Source organism: Artemia sp. Qi Xiang Cuo, unplaced genomic scaffold (assembly GCF_049724085.1).
Source record: "Artemia sp. Qi Xiang Cuo unplaced genomic scaffold, ASM4972408v1 HiC_scaffold_2923, whole genome shotgun sequence".
NCBI lineage: Eukaryota > Metazoa > Arthropoda > Branchiopoda > Anostraca > Artemiidae > Artemia > Artemia sp. Qi Xiang Cuo.
The window spans coordinates 152,501-173,671 of NW_028300321.1; the positions used below are offsets into that span (position 1 = coordinate 152,501).

General features: G+C 35.4%; 1 protein-coding gene across 1 annotated transcript in view; it reads left to right on the forward strand.

Moving 5' to 3' along the window:
- Nucleotides 1-21,171, forward strand: part of LOC148938772 (sodium-independent sulfate anion transporter-like) — a 298,556-nt gene that overhangs the window by 82,887 nt on the left and 194,498 nt on the right. The window contains exon 5 of the mRNA XM_089107548.1: nucleotides 15,223-15,443. Coding sequence (XP_088963674.1) covers nucleotides 15,223-15,443 — 221 coding nt within the window. The remainder of the gene's footprint in view (nucleotides 1-15,222; nucleotides 15,444-21,171) is intronic.

The following is a 21,171-nucleotide window of genomic DNA, read 5'->3' on the forward strand; positions in this document are numbered from 1 at the left end:
GATTATATGTTCAAATATTGTAAGTGTTTAAGTGTCTTCTTATTATATCATAGATGTCTTAAAATTGTTGATTCTCCGGGATAATTAGTCCCAGCGGTTTTATATTGCCAGGCATTGTATCGTGTGTTGCATAAATAAAAGTATTATGTTATAGCCAACCTATCTACAATCTTATTTAAGTCTCATAATCTTTAAACCTGATAACAGAAACTGTTTACAGGTGAAACGGGTTTTGAAACAGGCGAAATATCCACATTTACTGTTTTCGTCTTTTCTTTTCACTGGCAGCAGTCTTTTTTTTTCATTGAGATTTTTCTCTCTGTTTATTTTTTAGTACATTGTAAAATGTTCCGCCTATCTCTTTCTCACTTTTTTTTTATATAATTAATTGTGGCCCCGTTCCTATCTTTAACTTGGAAAATACCAGACTAACAATTCCCAACAGTATAATAACATGCCAGGAAAAATATTTTACCACTATACCATCTAATTACAACTTTCATATCTTCGACAATTTTATCCATAGCCTTCACTTCACACCTCCATGGTCAGTAATTTTTGCTCTCTCCACTCTCTTTACATTTTATTTTGACAAAACTGATCACTAAGAAAATTTGTATACAATCCACCCCTCTTCTCTATAAAACTCAAAGCTTTTTCACTAATAGCCCTAGTTGAGTTCCTAATTTTTTTCCCCAGACACCATCAGTAACTAAGTGAGCTCAGGGACTACAAATGGCAGACGCACTGCTGAAATTATGCACAAGAAAAGTGTTCCAAGACTCATACCCTTAACTCAACTCTGTTGTATATGATTTTGATTATTTGAAAGTCGTTTTCCTAGATTTAGAGTTTTAAAAAAATCTGAATATAGCTTTGAATTCTGCTGAAATACCAAGAATTTTTTCAAATAAACTAAAACTAATAAAAGAAGGGCTGTAAACCCAAAATTAAGGTCAAAAACTTTCCACATATGAAATAGTCTAATCCGTAGAAACAAGGAGTGGGAAGAGATTTTAGCTAGAAGACTGCATCCACAGGATATATTTAAGCTAAGAACTTGGCCAGTATCCCCAAAAACTAATGGTGAGACCAAGTTGAACCAATTTCTGTGTGCTTTTTTAAATACTGAACTTGAGGAGGAAGGCCTGAGGTCTACCAGAAAAAAATTAAGAATTTTTTAATACATATTTTAAACGGGAATAAAAAATATTAATTTTTTCTTGAAATTTAGATGGAAAAATTACGTGAGTAGAATGTGTCTTATGGATTCTACGAGACATAAAGGAAAACATTTCTATGGAAGCTCTACACCTTTTCAAAGAGAGTAAGTGTCCCCTCTCATATAGGTAATACTTCTATGGAAGCTCTACACCTTTCAAAGAGAGTAAGTAGCTTTTCATGAGAAAGATGCTGTTCAAGGATGATTTACTCCTCTCTCTCTCTCTCTATCCCACTCAATTTGTTGATAGTAGCCCAGTTTCATTTTGGCGGTGAGAGTGTCAACACATGAAAAATGTTCCATACAAGTTCACTATGCATGTATACACTGGGCAGCTGGTCATCATGTGGGAATTGTACAATGATTTATGAGTATGATGAAAAGTGCAGATTATGCAACCCGTGTAAATTGCATAGAGAATATGCTGTACAAATTAAAGGTTGTAATTCCTGTCTTGAAGGGGTTTGTGACTCTCATCTTAGAGGGCACCTATGCTCGAATTACCACTATGATAAATGTAATCAGTGGGAGAATACATATCCGGGTATGATTGGAAAGAATCCTAAAAGTGATTTTAGTTTATTGCTAAGAGATTGGTATCGTCGTGGCTTTAGATTGTTCTGGGAGGAGGAGGCAGGTCAGCGATTCAGCTGTTGGAACAACATAAGAATTTGGTTTCTACGTCATCATTGTGAAGACAATGGCTACTATGATTATAAGCCCACTGATTTTTATTTGGCTGTGACGGAATATGATTTGCCACTTGAGGACACTGTTTGTGACATTGCTTCAAATAAGCAAATTGAAACTTGCGAATTCTATAAAATGAATGAGAATAGTATCATTGACTATACAAAGAGATATGATAAGAGTGAAGTTACACTCTATTGTAGAAAAAGTGACCCTGAAATTGCAGCACCTCAGGATCAGTATACTGTGAATTCAGGTAATCTACCTGCATTAGTTGTTCTCGACAAATATCTCTACCTAGTAGAAGATGAAATCTAAAGAGAAGAAAAGTTGTTTTTATCATGTATATACATTATTTTTATTAATAAACAATTCCACATACATTTTTAGATCAATATATTCGTAGGGCACTAAAATCAATATTAAACACGCTTGTGTTTTCCACTAGAAAGTCGTTCAATCGAGGAAAGTCAACGTAAATGTTGAGAAACTGCTTGTAGGTATAGCCAAGACATCTGAACATGAAAAAGAGTAGTGCATGAAAGCCGCATATCTTAGTCGTTAAATCCTGTCCTCTTCGTTGATTTTGAATAATAGTTTTCCCACTGCTCTCAATAAAGTTGCTGATGTGTGAAGTGTAGAATTTATATTATAGAACAAGAGGATCAAAAAATTCAATATTCTTTGCTGCTTGAAAGATGCATAGCCAATGGCCTGTCTTCAAAGTCGATGGACTGCTATTAACAATAATAAGGGTATTGATAACTCTTGGAATTTTTTCAATGAAGTCCGATGGTATGCAATAGGACTTGTACAGGGACATGTATGGATCCATATAAAATACGCTGATTATTTGGTTTGTGTTCATGGTGCTAGGTCTAGTAGAACACTGCCGTTGGGTGTCATTTCCCAATAGGTTTCAAATTGACTCAATGATATTAGCGTGATACTCTCAGTCAAAGCATCAGCAAATTTGCACTCTAAACGTACATTCCCTGTTCGTATTATACTCATATCCTGGGTACCCGACAGGTCCAAAACAATTACACCATGATTTTTTGAAAACATTGAATCAGTTACTCCATTTTTAAATTGTTTGGAGTCATGATCTAGGGATTGCATGGTCAACTCATACAGAGTTCTATGGGATTTTTTGTCAAATGATAGAGTGTACAGTTGAATACCATTCACTTTACACACAAGGCTAGATAAACCAAAAAATTAAAATCATGGGGGGATGCAGTCCAGGACCCAACGGCAATCCCACTCTTCACAAAGGCCAAAGCGAGTTTCGATGGGATTTCTCCATTGATAAATTATGAATCGTTATAACTACGAGAGCCAAAGGCAATGTGATGTTGATTGGTGATCGTATAGGGGACAAGAAGTTTAATGTTGTTGCCACTGGCTCTTAGCTTTTCCACTACCAATGCAACAGAGCTCATAACCTGTTGTTTTCGAAAATGAAGAATTGCCGATGTGATAATGACATTTGCATCGGGTGCTGCAGTAAATGTTTTTTTCAAAATAAAATTTGATGGAGCTAGTTGCAACTTTATGTCAATCGTGACGTTGGGGGGTAACCATTGGGATATAGTGAATATCTTATGATTTAATTTTTCAACTAAATGATACTCCTGGGTCACTGCAGTAGTCAACTCACCGTCAGTATCAACACCTGATGGATATTCATAGCCCAATGACTGTCCTCTCAACTCCTTATATGCTTTTGGTGTCATCATCATAAATTGTATGTAGCTTGCATAGTTGGATAAATTATTGCTAGTGCTCACCAATTTTCTATTAATAAATACATTAATTTGTTTGAACAGGTCGTGTAGAATACAATTTTCGTAGGATAGACCATCGGCAGCAGTTGGAGTTGTATTATCTGACTTTTTGTTCACCGCAACATTTAAATCAATAAATGTTGATGACAAATCAATGAAATAGTTTTCATTGGAAAATATTTGAAAGCTTATATTTTCCGAGAGGGGTTGTTGAGGATGAAATTGTTCACAGTAGCCATACTTGACACTTACATCAACATTTTCAGCATTGAATAGATTCAATTAGGAGCTGATTGACGGATGCGATTCCTTGTGGGGGTGATAAGTCATCTTAGGAGAAGAAATCCTTCTTTGATCTAACAATCTTTTTCTTTTTCTCATTATTGGTCTTCTTCGTTTTATACCTCAAAGTCCTTGTTAATGTCCTTCGCTTCCCGCCTGGCTAGAGACTGAGGAGTGAATGACGCGCACGCATCTCTTTTAATCCCTTCCCATTTTGCTGAGATTTTAATTGTTCACCAAAAGCTCTTGCTGAAGATCTAATATTTTCCTTAACACTCTCGTTGAAATTCTTACCCGACCCCCAGTCCTGTAGTGTTGAGGCAGCAAAATTTGATGCAGCAGGTACAAGATATTTTCTGGCAAGGGGTAGTGAAGAACAAAATAGCCTAGCAAACCAGCTACCAAGACCATAGCTAGACATTGTAGTAAGTCCCTTGTAGTAGTCCAATCCATGACTTATTTTACATGGACGCAGAGCACCAACATAGAAATTGATATCAGGACAGACAAATGGAATTCTTCTATTGGTCATTTTAGGTGGTGTCGAGGACGATTGGTTGAAAATGAAAAGTAATCATAGCTAAACCTTTTGTTATTGCTAGAGGGTCACCCAATTCACTTCTTAGTGTTAACTGACAGAGTTCCAAATACGAAGGGTTTACAGGAACATACTGAAGATGCTTTATATTATAGTGATGAACAAGTTTTAGTTGTTTTTCGTTCAAGAACACGTAGGAGGGGTAGTTTTGAATTACCAACACTCGATGTTTCCAAAAAGGATGCATACAGAAATATGCAAGAGTCCGAGGTGAAACCAGGTGGATAATTAGCAAAATAACTTGATCCATCCCGTTAACAGTGCCAGCGTTTTTCCCATTGATCATGTTCTGTTTAAAACCAAGAACATATCTCAGATTATCTTTGAGATGTATCATTTCAGTGTCAAAATATGAGGTAATTTAAATCCTATCGTGTTCCATTGAATAATTAAAATAGAATGTACTATTTCTACGATATGCGATTTTTCAATTGATTGTACGACACAAATCTGTCACACTATCATATTCTATATATTTCAACGTGACATGTGGATATTCACTAGATTTAAGTGCTTCAACCCATTCATACTCGACAAAGAGTGATCAATCGAATGGTATAACGTTTGAATTTTTTTATACGAATCTTGTTTGAGAATACTTTCTATAGCCTGAGCAAGTTCAAAACCTCTCTTTGACCGCAATGAAATGGTATATGCATAACGACTAAAAACACTGATTGCAAGTAGAATGTACTTGTACGGTGTATTGTGACGTCTTTGAATCTCATCTAGAGTTAAGAGATCTGCTTGCATTATATGCAATGGGAAAAAGGCTTTAGTTTTTCGATAATAATTAGCACGAAGCCAATGATTTCTATGCAGAGTGTAACTTGATTCATTTTTTAGATAGTCTTGTACACTTTTAGTGTGAACAAAAGTGACTTTGGAATGAGCGGTGGGGGAAGTTAAACTTCCAACTTCACCAATATTTTCATAAACACGTTTCAGAACTTCAACCATTTTGAACGTAAACACGTAGTGTAACGTCCACTACCCTTTTGTATTCTAGTGGTTGGTGGTGGTGGTGAAGTTGACTTGATACGTCTTCGCTTTTGTCTAGCTATCCTTAGTTTGCCTCACCTCATTTTCAAATCAATGTTTCTACTAAGTTTGCAAGTATTTTCCAAGATTGATTTAAAATCTTCTTCTTCTTCTTCATGTTCATGTTTTACTGGTGTCGACGAGGGAGCATGTTCATTTAATTTTTTTAGAATTTGCCTATTGCTAATAAGGCTTTTGGGAAAGTTTAATGTATTTAGAAAGTTGTAGAGATGAGTGTCGAATGATAATAGTCCTTTACGATTTTTAACCATATCATAGATTAAATCAAGTAGATTATAGCTCTTGCCCTGAATTATAATCCCTTTTCCCATTGCTATCAACCTGAATATGATCTTGACCACTTTCCATGAGATATGTTATGAGTCGTTTACTTTGTTCACGATATGAGTGGGGCATTAAATTTCCAATGCTCGACTCTATTGAATCCAATTCCTCTTTTTTAAATTGTGTTCCAGCAGTGATAGCAAAAGAATCCTGAGGGGATGGTTCTTTTTTTAGATCAATGACACTGGCTCTTGCACGATAGGGCTTATGTTTGTCCACTCGGCAAAGTGCATATTGAAGTTAAAGCAGTTTTTATCATCCTCAATATTCTCGTTGTCAATGAATTTACTCAGATTGTCCTCAAAGTGTTCCACAGGTGAAAGAGCGAGTTCTATTGGAGTCAATTTATAGGGTTTAACCATCTATAGAAAACTATTTACAAGTCCTACAATTATTGGCAGTAAAAGTGTGAAAAAGCTACCACCCGCCTGAAGAAGATGTTTCCTTTTAAAATTTTTTCTTTTCTTTTTACAGGCCAATGTATGTTAAATGGAACGATGTTGCTTTGCCTGATGCTTAGCTACTTCTGACAGTTGAATATTGCCATCGGTTAAATTTAAAAAAAGTTCGGATATTAGATTAATGAAATCATTGTCAATAACATGTTTGAGTATGGCTTTCCTAAGTGGGGGTTTTGAAGTGCTTAGAACAGAAAATAAATGCCTATTTTCAATTAGTTTCTTCAGTGTCATGATGGCAACTAATAGGTATTTTTACCGTTCACGGGGAGATATACTGTAATTTCATTGTCAAAAATATCTGTGACTACACGTAGATCCTCGGGTGTATTTTGATTAAGATCCAATAGGATGTAACTGTAGGGTTTACTAGTTGCCTGATTGTACGCTAAAAGTAGAAATTTGAAGGCGCCCTGATATATTTTTTTTATTGAGAGTTATTAGCGAGCTAGAATCACGAACAACTCTGTAGATGATATAGTAGGTGCAGTTCAATGCAAGTGTTCGCATACATTTGCTCTGATGAAAGAGATTGTGTAGAACTAGAGTAATGGAAATCTGTTCATGATGAGAGCGAACATTGATCAGTTGTAGTATTTCCTGGGACCTGCCAAATACTGTAACTTCTGCCAAATACTGCAACAATAGGAGATTTTTTTTGCTTTTCCACAAATATTTTATCGCAATTTTTAATTATTTTAGTTAAGAGTGTCGTTTTGTCTGACATTGATAGCCCACACAGAAACGATCTGAATGGTGTTTTAAATTGATACATGTTCCCTTTAACAGTTCACCTACAGCTAGCTGTAGACTATAGTTGTCTAATGACGAAACAATTTCCCTATTAGTAGTACTACTACTACTCCGTTCAGGAATAATGAGAAGAAGAACAAATTCAATAAAGAATCATATGTCTTAAATTATTAACATAAAAACAGCACTTTACAAATAATACATTACAGAAAAAAAAGCACATTAAACAAGAAAAATACACTTCAGATTTTTTTTTAAATTTATTTATTTATAGGAAAAACGAAAACATTTATTTTAAAAATGCACTAGAAAAAAAGCACTTTAATAAATATACTTTTTTTTAATTATAAAAAATACAACATTTAATGAAAAATACACTTAAAATAATATCGCATTTTTTTACACCATTTTTAATTTGAACACAACAGCAACAACAACAACATGTATATTTACAAAGTAAAAAAAAAATCTGCTCTAAGTAAAAAAAGATATCGTTGGTGGCGGCGCCCCCTACCCCCGCTGGCGGCCGAGCGAGCAGCCAAAGGCTCCCTCCCTGCTAGTGGCCGAACGGGTAGCGAAGGCCCCCCCTAGGTTTTGGGAAATTTGTTTTATCGGACTTTACTCAAATCGAGATTTACCGTATGAAAAACACATTCGGCTCGGTCGGAAGTTAAGTAGTGCCCAAGCGGGAGGGTACTCACACCGTCTTGAAAAACAAAGACCTTGTCGGAAATGGTACTCATGGCAATTTTTTCAAAATTTACTGTGAAACTCCTATAGTTTAACGAGCAAATTGCCAACAATTTCGCTCGTGGAATTGTATTTTCAGAAATACAATTCCTATAAACGTCCATGTCAAAATTATTATCCACATAGCGCGTAGGTACTCATTTGTATCAAGGAACACTGCATCCGATTTTGATCCCGTCTTCTCTCCAGTTTGATCAGTTTCCAAGATACGATCCCCATGAAAAACATATCCACCCCTCACTGGACTCTCGATAAACAGGTGCTGATCGATGTCAGTGATCAGCCCGGTTTGTTCCCCGCTAATTTTTAGGATGAGGTCCATTACCAAATGAGGAGATGAAAAATAATATCCTTTATCAAGATTAAATTCCTCATATATTTCGTCCGTATTTTTACACATAATGTCCACACAAGTGAGCACATCACTTGAAAAATACAGCTTGAAGTAGTCAAACCCATTTTTCAACCCTCCCTCTGCCCACACTTTTTTGGCAATACTGTATTCATCAGGAGTTCACCTTCGATCGTATAGACTGTCGTAAAACGACTCGATTGAGGGAATAGTTTCCTCGGCAAATCTCGACAAGGAGTTGTACTAATTATTAGGATACACGCCCTTGACCGTCAACAAATCATATAAATCATTTGGAAAATGTTGCTGGATAAGGAGGAAAGTGTTGCAGCCGTCATCGTTTTTCTGCACTTGAATTAATTGGCTCAAAGATTTTGGAAAAAACGGAAGGAATCTAAAAAGTGAATTTTATTCGTGTTCTCAACGTCGTCTTCAACATATCTCCACATAAACTCTAAAACAAGCATTTTTTCATTTGATTTAGGAATAATTTTGTAGGAAAAGCTGTCTATCACCAATGCATCATCCACAGCTCCATTTGTTTAAAGATGTGCCATTGCTGGTGGCACATACTTCCGATCGTAGTTAGAATTATGTATAAAAACCGGAAGAAAGAGCTTCTGTTTAATTTTTAAGTTACAAGAATTGTGAGCCCACCCCCCAAAGTTACTTTTCCCCGTTGAATTGGGGTTAATGTGGTGGTCATGATCCTGAACAGCATCTTTCGTAGCAAGAGCACCCCTACAAACCCAATAAACTGTCCCCTTTTCTAGTGCCCGAAGCTCCATATCTGATATTGACATTGGGTATTTGGTGTGACGCAATCGTGAAATAGATTTATTTGCTGTTTTTATTAAATACACCAATAATTTCTCCATGCTACCCTCCTCATCCATAGTCGCCAAAAACTTTTCCAATTGCATTTTATTGTTAGAATCGCGTCGGGCATGGGCATAGGAACACGCTACGAGTTTGTGTTCCTTGACTATATTTGGCCTTGATGGGTCCGATACCTCAAACAGTCTTGCTTCACAATCCGAAGATACTTCATCAGTCTGCAACAGGAAATTTTGGAAATTTTTAAATTGTAAAGTAGCTTTTTCTCCTATCGGTATTTCTACCCTTTGATTGCCATAAAGTTTGCAATATTTCATATGATCCGTGAATGTTCGTTCAGTTCTAAATGGGGAAAGACACATGGGACAATAGTGACGTTCCCCATATTTTTTGCCTTGAGACAAGAGTCGACATATTACCGTAACGGGGAAAAAATTACCGTAGGAGTTTACATCTTTGGGAGGTTCATAGACAATCCAAACCCAATTTTTAACATTATCTACCGACGGTGTCCTAACTTAATATCAAACTCCTTTTTTATTTGGTTTCTTTCCCCCATTTACAAATTCTGTGTCATACTGGAGAACAACCATCCCCAACCCAAGATTTTCATTTGCTTTTTCAAATATGGTTATTTCTTTTAAGGACATTGGATACTTTCCCTCTAAACAATCAAAACTTACTTTAGGGAATTTTTCTCCACCATTACGTGCAAGTCTGCGGAGATTTTTTATTGTTGAATCATCTTTCAATTTTTATGAGCTGCTGCTAAAAATGCATATTTAAAAAATTGCAACCCCATTTCAAAATTTAAACCCTGAACCCCTTCGGTAGCCGACAAATCTCGATGGCATTTTATTTTGTTACCCCGCCCTCCCATTAAAATAAAGTTTTTTTTAATCTAATGAGATTAGGATCCATATATTCAATGTATAAAATTGTGGACCCGCTTCCCTTCTCGTTAAATGTGTCCAAAGTTGATATTAATTTATTGACCCAATTGAAAAAGTTACCCTCAAATTCATTTAGACCAGGGTAAAAAGTTTGGTTGCCAGTTGAAAAATGAAAATAAAAAATGTCCCCTGTTGTCCACTTTTGTAAATAAACTTTTTAATTGACCGATGCCTTAATCCCCCCTGACCACCTTAATTCTGAATCTGAATCTCAATAAGTGCTCGAATTCAGTCAATGTACATGAAGAACATTTACAGGGTCTATTAAAATGACACCCCCGTCAACCATGTTTTCCTCAGGAGGATTGAAATCTACCCTCTGTGTTTGTAAGTGTCCTAGAGCAGATTCTAACAAATAAAATTCACGTAGTTCTGGGGACATGACCATATTTTTATGTCCTGCACCTATTTGCACAGGATATAATTCACTAATAATAAAGTCATCGTCAAAAATGTCCCCGGAAACATCAGATCTGACAATTTCTATAAGACCATTCATCTCTTTGGTTGTAAACTGGAAATCCGGGGGAATACTAAACGATGTACCCTCACTAACTCTGATTGTTCCGGTGAGAGTGGACAATTACCCATGATATTCTGAAGTCCTGGGCCAGGGAAGGTAGTTGTTTTTTTAGCCTTCCCCTGAAACTAAAATGAATGGACTGAGTTTTTTTTCTTTGAGGAAAGTTTTATCACAATTATAAAACACTATTAATTTTTTTATTAGTTGGATTTGTATTCATATTATTTATCAAACAAATGTATTTTTTTTCTTAATTGGAATTGCATTCGTATTATTTATCAAACAAACACATAATAAATTAAACGTTTGCCTATAGCATTATTTATAAAACAAGTGCATAATAAATTACGAATTTTATTAATAGCATACACACACACACAAACACACACACACACATACATAAGGGGAAAGATAAATTTATTTTTTTCTTACGTTTACAGCAGAAGAGCTGGCCAATGTCTTATACGATGGGTCCATTGTTATCAGGTGGGAAGAATGTAATTCTTGAGGATTTTGAATACTGTCTACCATAGCCAAACAATCATCAAATATTGACATATCCAAAGTACCAGGAGACTCTATAACACCTTCCTCTAAAATAGCTTCAAAATCGAACTCTTCATCCCTTGCTCTTTTTTCTGATGAATATACATTGTCCTAGAATATGGACCCAGTTATATTGATTGTCATAATGCATTTATTAATTTCTAGAACTTACACAAAAAAAGGGGGGTCGTACTTGCTAGGTGTAAAAGGTACCCACTACTGATATTTGTTCCAATTGTAGAAAGAATGATCGTATAAATTTTGTAGGGGGACTCTTTGGATTGGTAATCGGAATTCTTAGTGTCTTTTTTAAGATTCAGAGTGATTGGATGTTGTATCCCCCCCCTCCCAGGGCCAAGGGAAGGCATTCTTATTTTTCTTGTACAACATCCACTATTTTATAAAGTCAGAAACTATGCCAATTTTTCACCCCGTCTAAACTTAGTTTCCCTCCTAGCATTATATTGGCTAAACACTTGTCCCCTTCAGTTATATAAACTACCTAAAGAGACATCAATGCGTTGGCAATATATACTTCATAATTAAGAAAGACAAGACAAGGTAAACCTAGACTAAATAAATCGCTGGAAGAACAAGAAGCTTTTGTCCCACCACATCAACAACTAAAAGAAACAAAGTTACAGTGATATTTCTTTCATAATGAATAAGGACATGGCGAGGCAAAAGAAGAGTTTTTTTTGTCCCATCATATCAACAATTAAAAGAAACAAAGTTACGGCGATATGTCCTTCATAAAGATAAAGGATAAGCTGAGGCATAAGAAGAAGAAGTTTTTGTCCCGCCACCTCAACAATTAGAAAAAACAAAGTTACAGTGAAACAAAGTTACAAAGTTACACTGTCTTTCATAACGACAAAAGACTTATATGTGCATAGTCGTAAATTCCAATCTACTTAAACACATAGAAAAAATGAGAAGAGCCCTACACAGAGGCTTAATCAGATATATTTTTAACACGATGCATGAAACAAATAGCACAATTTTATTTTTACTTCATCTACTATTTATTCAGTATATTAATGGGGAGCGTTGTTCACCGCCTCTACAATAGCATAACCCAACATACGATAAAATAAAAAATAACACAATTTTTTATTATTTGGTCCGTTTTTTCGTTATTTATTCAGAATATTAACGAGGGACGCTGTTCTCCCCCGCTACAATAGCATAACCCAACATGGGGTAAAAGAAAAATGCATGTCAATTTCCACTTACGAACGCATGAGATATTTTTGCGAGCTAGCTACGAAGCCTTTTAGCCAAAATACCCTTTATACCTGGACAGCTGCTATAAAACTCATGAATGATATCCCCCCTTCACCCACATAAACTAGTCAAATCGAGCTTAATCAATTTTATATTCCATCATCTTTATGATATAAATTTCACTGAAGATAATGGAGAACAAAAAAAGCCCGATATGTGATTACTAGTCGCTATGGCAAACACAACGCGACGTTGGGTTAAATAAGTACCAAAAGTCATGTAGCAAAGTTAAGGTACTATCTGTTTAAGGTCTTTTTTTCTCTTTTTTTCCCATCCCCCGCCCTTTTTCTTCAACATCCCTATTCCCTATTCCTATGCGAAATTGTGAGCACACTATAAAGCTGAAAACTATCTGATAAATGGGGGTTACCATGGAAATTACAGGTAGGTCGGTAGAAACTGTTCGAGGTGCGAAGTGGATCACACTATCCCTGCTCAAGTTCATGGACCTGATTATGTTTGTGTCAGTGCTAACTGGGCCGGCATCAAACTTCGACCGCTTTTGACTTGGGGTTTGAATACCAGTGTCCTGGAATATAAATTAATTTCAGTTTTTCACTAGGTAACTTTTGGCCTCATAGGCTTGAATCACAATCTACTTAAGCTCATAGAAGAAAGAACGATAGTCCTAGGTGGAGCCTAAGCCAAATATATTCTAAATACAATGCATAAAGAAAAGAAATGAAAAACAATTTTGATTATATAACTCGTCTGTTATTTATTCAGAATATTAATGGTGGGGTTGCACCCCTCCCACCTACCCAAAGCCCACTCCAAATACAATAATGATATTGTTTGTATTTAAAGAAGACGTATTGTACAATTATAGTCTTAAAAAGGAGATATTTCTTTAAGGCACATAAGAAGCATTTATAGCCGAATAGTCTATACCTGTATGGAATGCCATGAAACATATTTTAAAATAGGATATATGAAAAAATAATACAATTTTGATTATGTACCTGATCTATTGTTTATTCGTAATATAAACAAGGATTCCCCTTATCACGGGTCCTTTTTTTATCTAAAATAATTACACATGATTATTAGCCGAGAAGGCAATGTTACTTTCGTCGTGTTTGCCTAATTAAGACCGCATTGAAATATGGATGGAATTTGACGAGAAGCGAAAAAGCACTCTTTTAGTCAAAATATCTAAACAGCTGTTATAGAGCATGCAAATTTATCGTAGATATTTAATTATGATTGTTTACTTCGTCTATTATTTATTCATAATATTAAAGGAGGGTTTGCGTCCCTCCCACCTCCCCAAAGCCCACTCCAAATACATTGACGATGTTGTTTGTATTTAAAGAATACATTTGTTCAATTATAGGCTTAAAAATATGATATTTCTGCAAAGCACATAAGAAATATTTAGAGCCGAATAACCTATACCTGTATAGAATGCCGTGAGATATATTATTAAAAACGATCTAAGAAAAAATATACAATTTTGATTATTTACTTCATCTATTATTTATTTAGAATATTAATGGGGAGCCCTCCTTCCCAAACTCCTCTTTTTTTCTACAATAATTACACTGATTATTAGCCGAGTAGGCGTTGTTCCTTTCATCGAGTTTGCCTAGTTAAGACTGCAGTGAAATATGGATGGAATTTCGTGCGAAGTGACAAAAGTGCCCTTTTAGTCAAAATATTTAAACAGCTAATATAGGGAATGCAAAATTTATCGTAGATACGTAATTTTGATTGTTCACTTCGTCTATTATTTATTCAGAATAGTTATGGGGGGCGCTGCCCCTTGAATTCCACAATACCCAATCCCAAAAGATGACAATTACAGATCTTTTTCAATTATATATGACAATGAAGATAATTGCTATCTGTTGAGTTAAAATAGAAATATGCATTGTGAACTAGCTTTTTTAGCCAGATACCTTTATACCTGGACATCTGGTGTGAAACTAGCGAATAATGTGTGGATCACGTTTTTATGATAATTCAAAAATAATGTATATTTACTTACCATCATGATCTCGATGATCTTCATCTAATAAAATGCAGAAATCTCGATGATCTTCATCTAATAAGAACAGAAGATTTATTACTAGAGCAATCATAAATAGCCTATATCAAAGAACTGCATTTTGAATTCCTTAGTTTGTTACAAGTTCAGTAGGTGTAGAATGCTGGATGACCCTCTTTTCAGTACAAATTTTCCCATAAACATTAAATGGATAAATGGCTTAATCAATTTGCAAACAGAAAAAATAAGATTAATACTACTGTATAACATAACGGCAATATATATAAGTGGGATGCACGTTGCTCCATTTGGGGAATGGCATAGTAAAGCACCCTCAGGGACAATATAAAAAAGGAACGATAATTATTTTACAGTAAATTTTTAAAGGTTTGGTGTCCGTTTGGCTATAGTTTTGCTTAGATCCTGTAAATCCTTTTCGTTCAGGTGTTTAGCTCTTTTCTCAGTGTTACTGGTAAAATATGGTGTTTGATGGTAAAACGATCCGTAAAGTCATTTATTTTGCTTACTCACTTGACAAAGGAACTATAATTGCGTGTATGGGTTATTATAAAAGGAGTGTCAGCACTTGATATGCATTTTGGCATTAGTTTGAAAAGATCAAAATTGTCCTAATCACTCAACTAAAGTTTTGTATTGGCGTAGTTTTGTGCAGAAAATAGAGAAAAATTGCAAAAATAGCAATTGTAAAGTTTCAAAGTCTGACCACTTTTTGATCTATACAGTACGTTTGACCACCCGTAGCCTGCTCACATGAATTGCTAAAGTAATTTCTTTTCTTTTCTAGGATTTCTTTTGGACTTTATATCGTCAGCAGTGATAGATGGTTTTACCTCAGCAGCAGCCTTGATAATATCTTCAACACAGCTAAAATCTTTATTTGGTTTAAGTTATAAATCTGAAGGTTTTCTGGATACTTTACTTCAGTTTTCCAAACATATAAGGGAATTTCGGCTGGCTGACACAATAATGGGAGTGATTTGCCTAATATTTTTGTTCTCAATGAGAGTGAGTAGCTAATAAGCAAGACTAATTGATTATGGTATTGTGCGTGCGACTAATGTCTCACAAAAAAAGAGAATAGACAAAATTGTGAAGTAGGACATTACGCATAAACTTTATCTTTTAATTGGAAGAATTAAAAAGCAATAAACAAGAAATAAAGTAGCTGGATAAATAGAAATTAAACAAATTAAAGACATTAACCCAAAATAAATAAAAAATCAAGCCCTCACGAAACATCTAACGACTGGCAAAATTTTTCTTTTAGAAGCAAGAAAAGATTGGAGTACCTAAAAATTCAACTTTGGGCCCTTTAATTTTTTATTTTATGCTAATGATATTTTGAAATAAGGACTTACCTTTCACTTTGTTGACGAGACAGTCTGCATTGCTTCTGGAATTATTCAAGATTGTTTCAAACCTAATTTGATATTATTATCAGGCTAACATGGCTTTGCATTCTCCTTCTCCTCCCATCCTATTCAAAGGTTCCGTCTCTATTCCATCCTGTGAGGCTTCCATTTCCCTTGAATCTAATTTTTGACATCCTCCCAAACGGGATGAACCTGCTTTTTGTTTGTTCCGAGACGTTTTCCTCACAAAGAAAATCTGGAGAAATCTCTCATCGTTTATTTGAAGAACGTGTCCGTGCAATCTTACCTTCATATCATTATAGCCTTAGAAAACAGGATTGATCTATATTTTTTTTTAAATCTTACTGTTTAATATACGGTCATTCATTGGGGAACCCATAACAATTTCTCTGGAAAAAATCATCATCTGTTTTTGGACTGCCAAAGTTTCAAAACCATACGTTCCCACTGTGATGATTGTCACTTCTGATCATTGACAAGGCAACTGTTCAATCGATCCTGCTGTATGCATGTGAAACTTGGCTTTTAAAGGCAGAAGAAACACGTTCACTGGAACAATTTGACCATCGCTGCATGAGGCAAATAATACGGTTTAGCCGTTGGTCTCATATGTCAAACGCTGAGGTTCAAAGGCGTTTTGCCCAGAAGGCCCCGCCTCGGTAATCATAAAACAACAAAGACTGAAATTCCAGGGACACACACTACGAGGACCAGTTAAAACCATGTCCAGAGAAGTCCTCACCTGTGATCCCCATCCAACTTTGAAACGGAGATCAGACAGCCAAGTAAAGAATCTCTGGCTGACATTCAAGAATGACATGGATCCTTGGGTTGGCTTCCGCCGACATGGGTGTCATTGAGACAAGGGCTGGCTGAAGATTTCAGAAGAGGCTGCTGCTGACAAATCGTGTGGGACTACGTAAGTCATCCCATCGTTTATTTGTGCCGTGCAGGATAGATTTTCGTCTGGTTCCCGCCAAAAGTAATTAAGTAAGGAAGCTGGGTGAGCAGACTTATCTTTCTACTCTGCAGAACTTTTTTCAACTATGAAAAAACAAATTTGCCTAGGTTATTCTAATTTTAATATCTTTACTACACCCACTGTCTTTGCTAATAGTACAACCATGGTATTTGAAGCTTTCCACCTGACTGATCTTCTTGTTACCCAGCATCAGCTCTTAATTTTCCTTTATTACTAGTCTTACTGGCTTGATCTTTTTAACATTAATGATTATAATTATTCTTTGGCCGTGATATCACAAAACCTCTACAAATTCATTAATTTTGCTGATATTTTCATCTAATTCCAAGAGAGTTTCCTTTTTCGTTTGATTCCTTGTTCTCCCATTGCTTTTGTCATGTTCCTTAGGACAAACTCCATCACAATGATCCTTATAAATGGGAAAAGAAAACATCCCTGCTCAACTGCTTATCTAATATAAAACCAGCTGCTATATTTATTTCCTACCATTACAGCAGCAATCTTCTTGTCATAAACAGCACTGATCACTTCTAGTAGACAATACGAGGATAGGACCTATGTTAAAGGATTTCTGTCAGCCGAATCAAACACCTACTCATATTCTACAGAATTGAGAACAAGAGAGATTTGATGAAATCACGTGCTTCTCGATTTTAATCTAAAAGTTAAAATTGGGTCAACCCATCCTCTCACCCTCCTATAACAACACTGTCCTTCTCTTAAAACCTTATCTGCAAAATTCTCGAAGCATAAAAATTATCATCTTACTTAGTTATTTTCTTTCTATAGAAACCCAGCTATTGTCTCTACAATCACCACACTCACTCTTATTCTTTAAGTAATAGAGGGATTTAAATAAAAATTTTTTAAATTGCTAGTCACTTCCCCCTTTTTAAAATATAATACTAATAATTATCGTTATCTTAGGCTTAGTAATCACCATATTTGAAAAAAATCATTGACCATACTATCAAAGCCTGAAGTATTTTTAGTGTTAAATCCTTTTAATACTATCACTAATTCTTCCTTAAAGAATAAATTTACCTTCACATCTAAAGGGTCACAAACTTTTCCATTCTTCTATATTACTTTTCCTGGGATTCTATTATTATTTAGCAGATTCACAAAATGGTCAACCTGTCTCATTTCAACTCTTTTCTTATCAGTACTTGTAGCCCTCCTTAGATATATTTAACTGGTAAAAGTCCATATAGGATACTAGCCCTCAATTTACTAATATTTCAGTTAAATATTTTTTAAAAATATGCCACCTTCCATATCTTCAGAAATTCTGTCCATAGCCTATACCTCTCTAATTCATATTTTAATGCTTTCTTCCCTACATTCCTCTTGTTTTGCATATAATCTATCACTCAAAGAGTTTCTCAACATGCCCCTCCTCTTCTCTATTAAACATAAAGCATTTTCATTTATTAACTAATTTATTTATTTATTTATTTATGACCCGTCATACACAAAAATTGCAAAAGAAGGAGTAAAAGGAGAGAACAAAAAAAGAACCAAAAAATATATTTGTGCAGTCACACTGATGTTGCTACTACTTTGAATCAGCCTGTTTTGACATGAAACTTCTCACAATTTCACACTTTAAGCTTGAAGGCACGTGACCAGGTTTCCCGCAGTTTGACCATTTGATTTGCCTTGTACATGGTGAAAGTGGAGTTGAGGCATGTGACTCTCCGCACTTGAAGCAATTCTCGTCACTTCCGCAGATCTTTCCTATATGCCCAAACTGTTGACATTGGTAGCACCTTTTAGGCATAAATACATCTTTTTCGAGACGGAAGTGGTCAAAGTTGATTTTGAATCCTGCTCTTACTGCATAGTCAAGTTCGCTTTAGCTTTGAAAGTACAGTTTAAAGGCCGAGCTGTTTCCTATGCGGCTGTTTCCTACTTCGGAAGACTTTGGGTTAGCAGATTTAATATCTTCTTTGTTTACGCTTTGTGGTATTCTTTTCACTACAGCCATGAAGGACCGAATTTTCACCTCAGAAGAAGGCGGGTTCTTGCTTTAAGTTTCCAAGGGTAAAGCTAGAGATTGAGCTAGCTTTTCGGCACTCACCTTGTCTGTTAATTTTATTTTCCACCATTTCGGGAAAGTGCTTATTTCAGTCACTTTAGATTCAACACCGACACGGAAAATTCAGTCCTTGTGGTCGCGGGGACCCATAGCTTTAGGTTTTTTTTTTGACGACTACAGAATAAAATGACCTTTCAGCTGATTTTGAATCAGTGCTCAACTGGACTGGAGAGGCTTGGGGAGGGGGGTCCTGAAGTTCGAATTAAACTATAGTTCTAGTTGGTTCTCGATCTTTTTGAGCCGGCGGGAAACGTCGGCTCTCGATTTCGTCGGGTTTAACGGAACGTCGGTGGGATCAGTAATCACAAACATTGGCTCCAGTAAAACTTTTCAAACCTGTCAGCAATTTCTGTAAGGCTGGTCTCTTTGTTTACATTGTGCTTGCAACGAACATTCACTTTAAGCGCTTCAAGAAGCCTGTGCCATGCTCTCTGCAGAGCCGTCTTGCTAAACAAAAATCACACGCTACGTCAAAGGCATCCTTCAAATCTTCCTTGTTATCGCGGCATCTCTGTAAGTAGTTCAGCACAGGATCAACTATTATTTTATGCATTTCCTTGCAGACGAAAATTCCGATCCGATAAACTGCAATACGTAACTGACAGATTTTTATTTTACTTCTCATCGAGTTCATTTAATCAACTGGGTAACTGAATTAATTGAGAGGATTATACTTCACCAAGCCAATTGTTGTTACGAAATGAAATCCCATTTTAATGTTCTCACCTTGAGATCTAAACAACGACTGGCGGCTATACACGGCTAAACACGGCTATATCTAAACACGGCTATATATATTCGTGTTTCCTACTTTCTTCTCCATGACACGATCAGTAGAATCACATATTATTTTTCTAAAAGTCTTTAATCCATCTTTATAATTGTCAAATAATAAACTCTCCAGTTTTGTAGCCTATTAAATTATTCTTGGAAAGTTGCTCTCATATTTACATCCTGGAATCTATAATCCTTATAGTTGTGCCGAAGGTATTTACTCTTCCTCAGTATTAATTAAAAAAAAACTTTTTCCACAAAATAAGTTTTTCAAAGAAAAAAAAGAACTCCATGAAATACAAAATTAGTAAAAATAAAATCAAATAACCTACCAAGTGTTAAACTACCACAAATCAGCATCGATAACTAATGAAACCCAAAACGAGCAGAAATTACAACAAATAATCGAGCCAAACACAAAACGAGCATAAATTAACATGATTAGGTCTCAAAACCCCTATGCCTTCTCAAGGCCAGAACATAATTTGCGCTTTACTGAAAAAAAAATTAATTTTTTTTACTTTATAACTTTAATAAATCAATTAAGATTAACATGTTGATTATTAAATATCCGTATATGTATATTAAAATGACAATGCACATTCATTTGTATTTTTTCAGTAAAAGTGCAAATTATGTTCTGGCCTAGGGAAGGCTTAGGGATTTTGAGCCCTACTCATGTTAATCTCTGCTTGGTTTGAGTTTGACTCGATTATTTATTGTAATTTCTGCTCGTTTCGGGTATCATTTATTTATCGATGCTGATTTGTGGTAGTTTAACACTTGGTAGGTTACTTGATTTTATTTTTGCTCATTTTTGGTTTAATGGAATTCGTTTCTTTTCTTTGAAAAACGTATTTTGTGGGAAATTTTCTTTTAATTATTGTCTGTTCGTTTTATATAAACAAAGTCTTTTAAGGGAAAGAGAAAATAATTCTTTAAATCTTTTCGTTTTTTTTAAATTTTATAGTTTGGCCTGCTATTTGTATACTTGAGAAAAAAATTCAGCAATTTTTGAGAACATACACCCTTTTAAAAATCTGGACACAAACAGTAGTGGCTAATTTAGTTTCATATTTTCTCTAGTTGACCTGAAATAGAAAACTTGATACAATTCGCCCAAAAAATCTGTTTACCTTCTTTGATAGCTTGGATACACTTACGCTATTTTGATTTCGTTAAATTCTAAGAACAGAAGTAGTCCCGAAAGTTTGAACAGAATACACTAAGTCGTTTTTGGGGTACTGCTGAGATGCCTTATTAAGAGTTAGCAGTTACACAGTGAACTTTGAGTTAATCTTAAGGCAGCATTTAGTTTTTAAACATAATGGGCAAATGGGAGGGTGAACGTGGGAGGGGGACTAGTTGCCCTCCAATCACTTTCGACTAATTGAGAGCATTAGCCCTTTCTATTTTACATCAAATGAGCCCTTTTCGAAGTTTCTAAAACAACTCGATTCGATACGAATAAAAATAAACTGATATTAGTGGATTATATAGAAT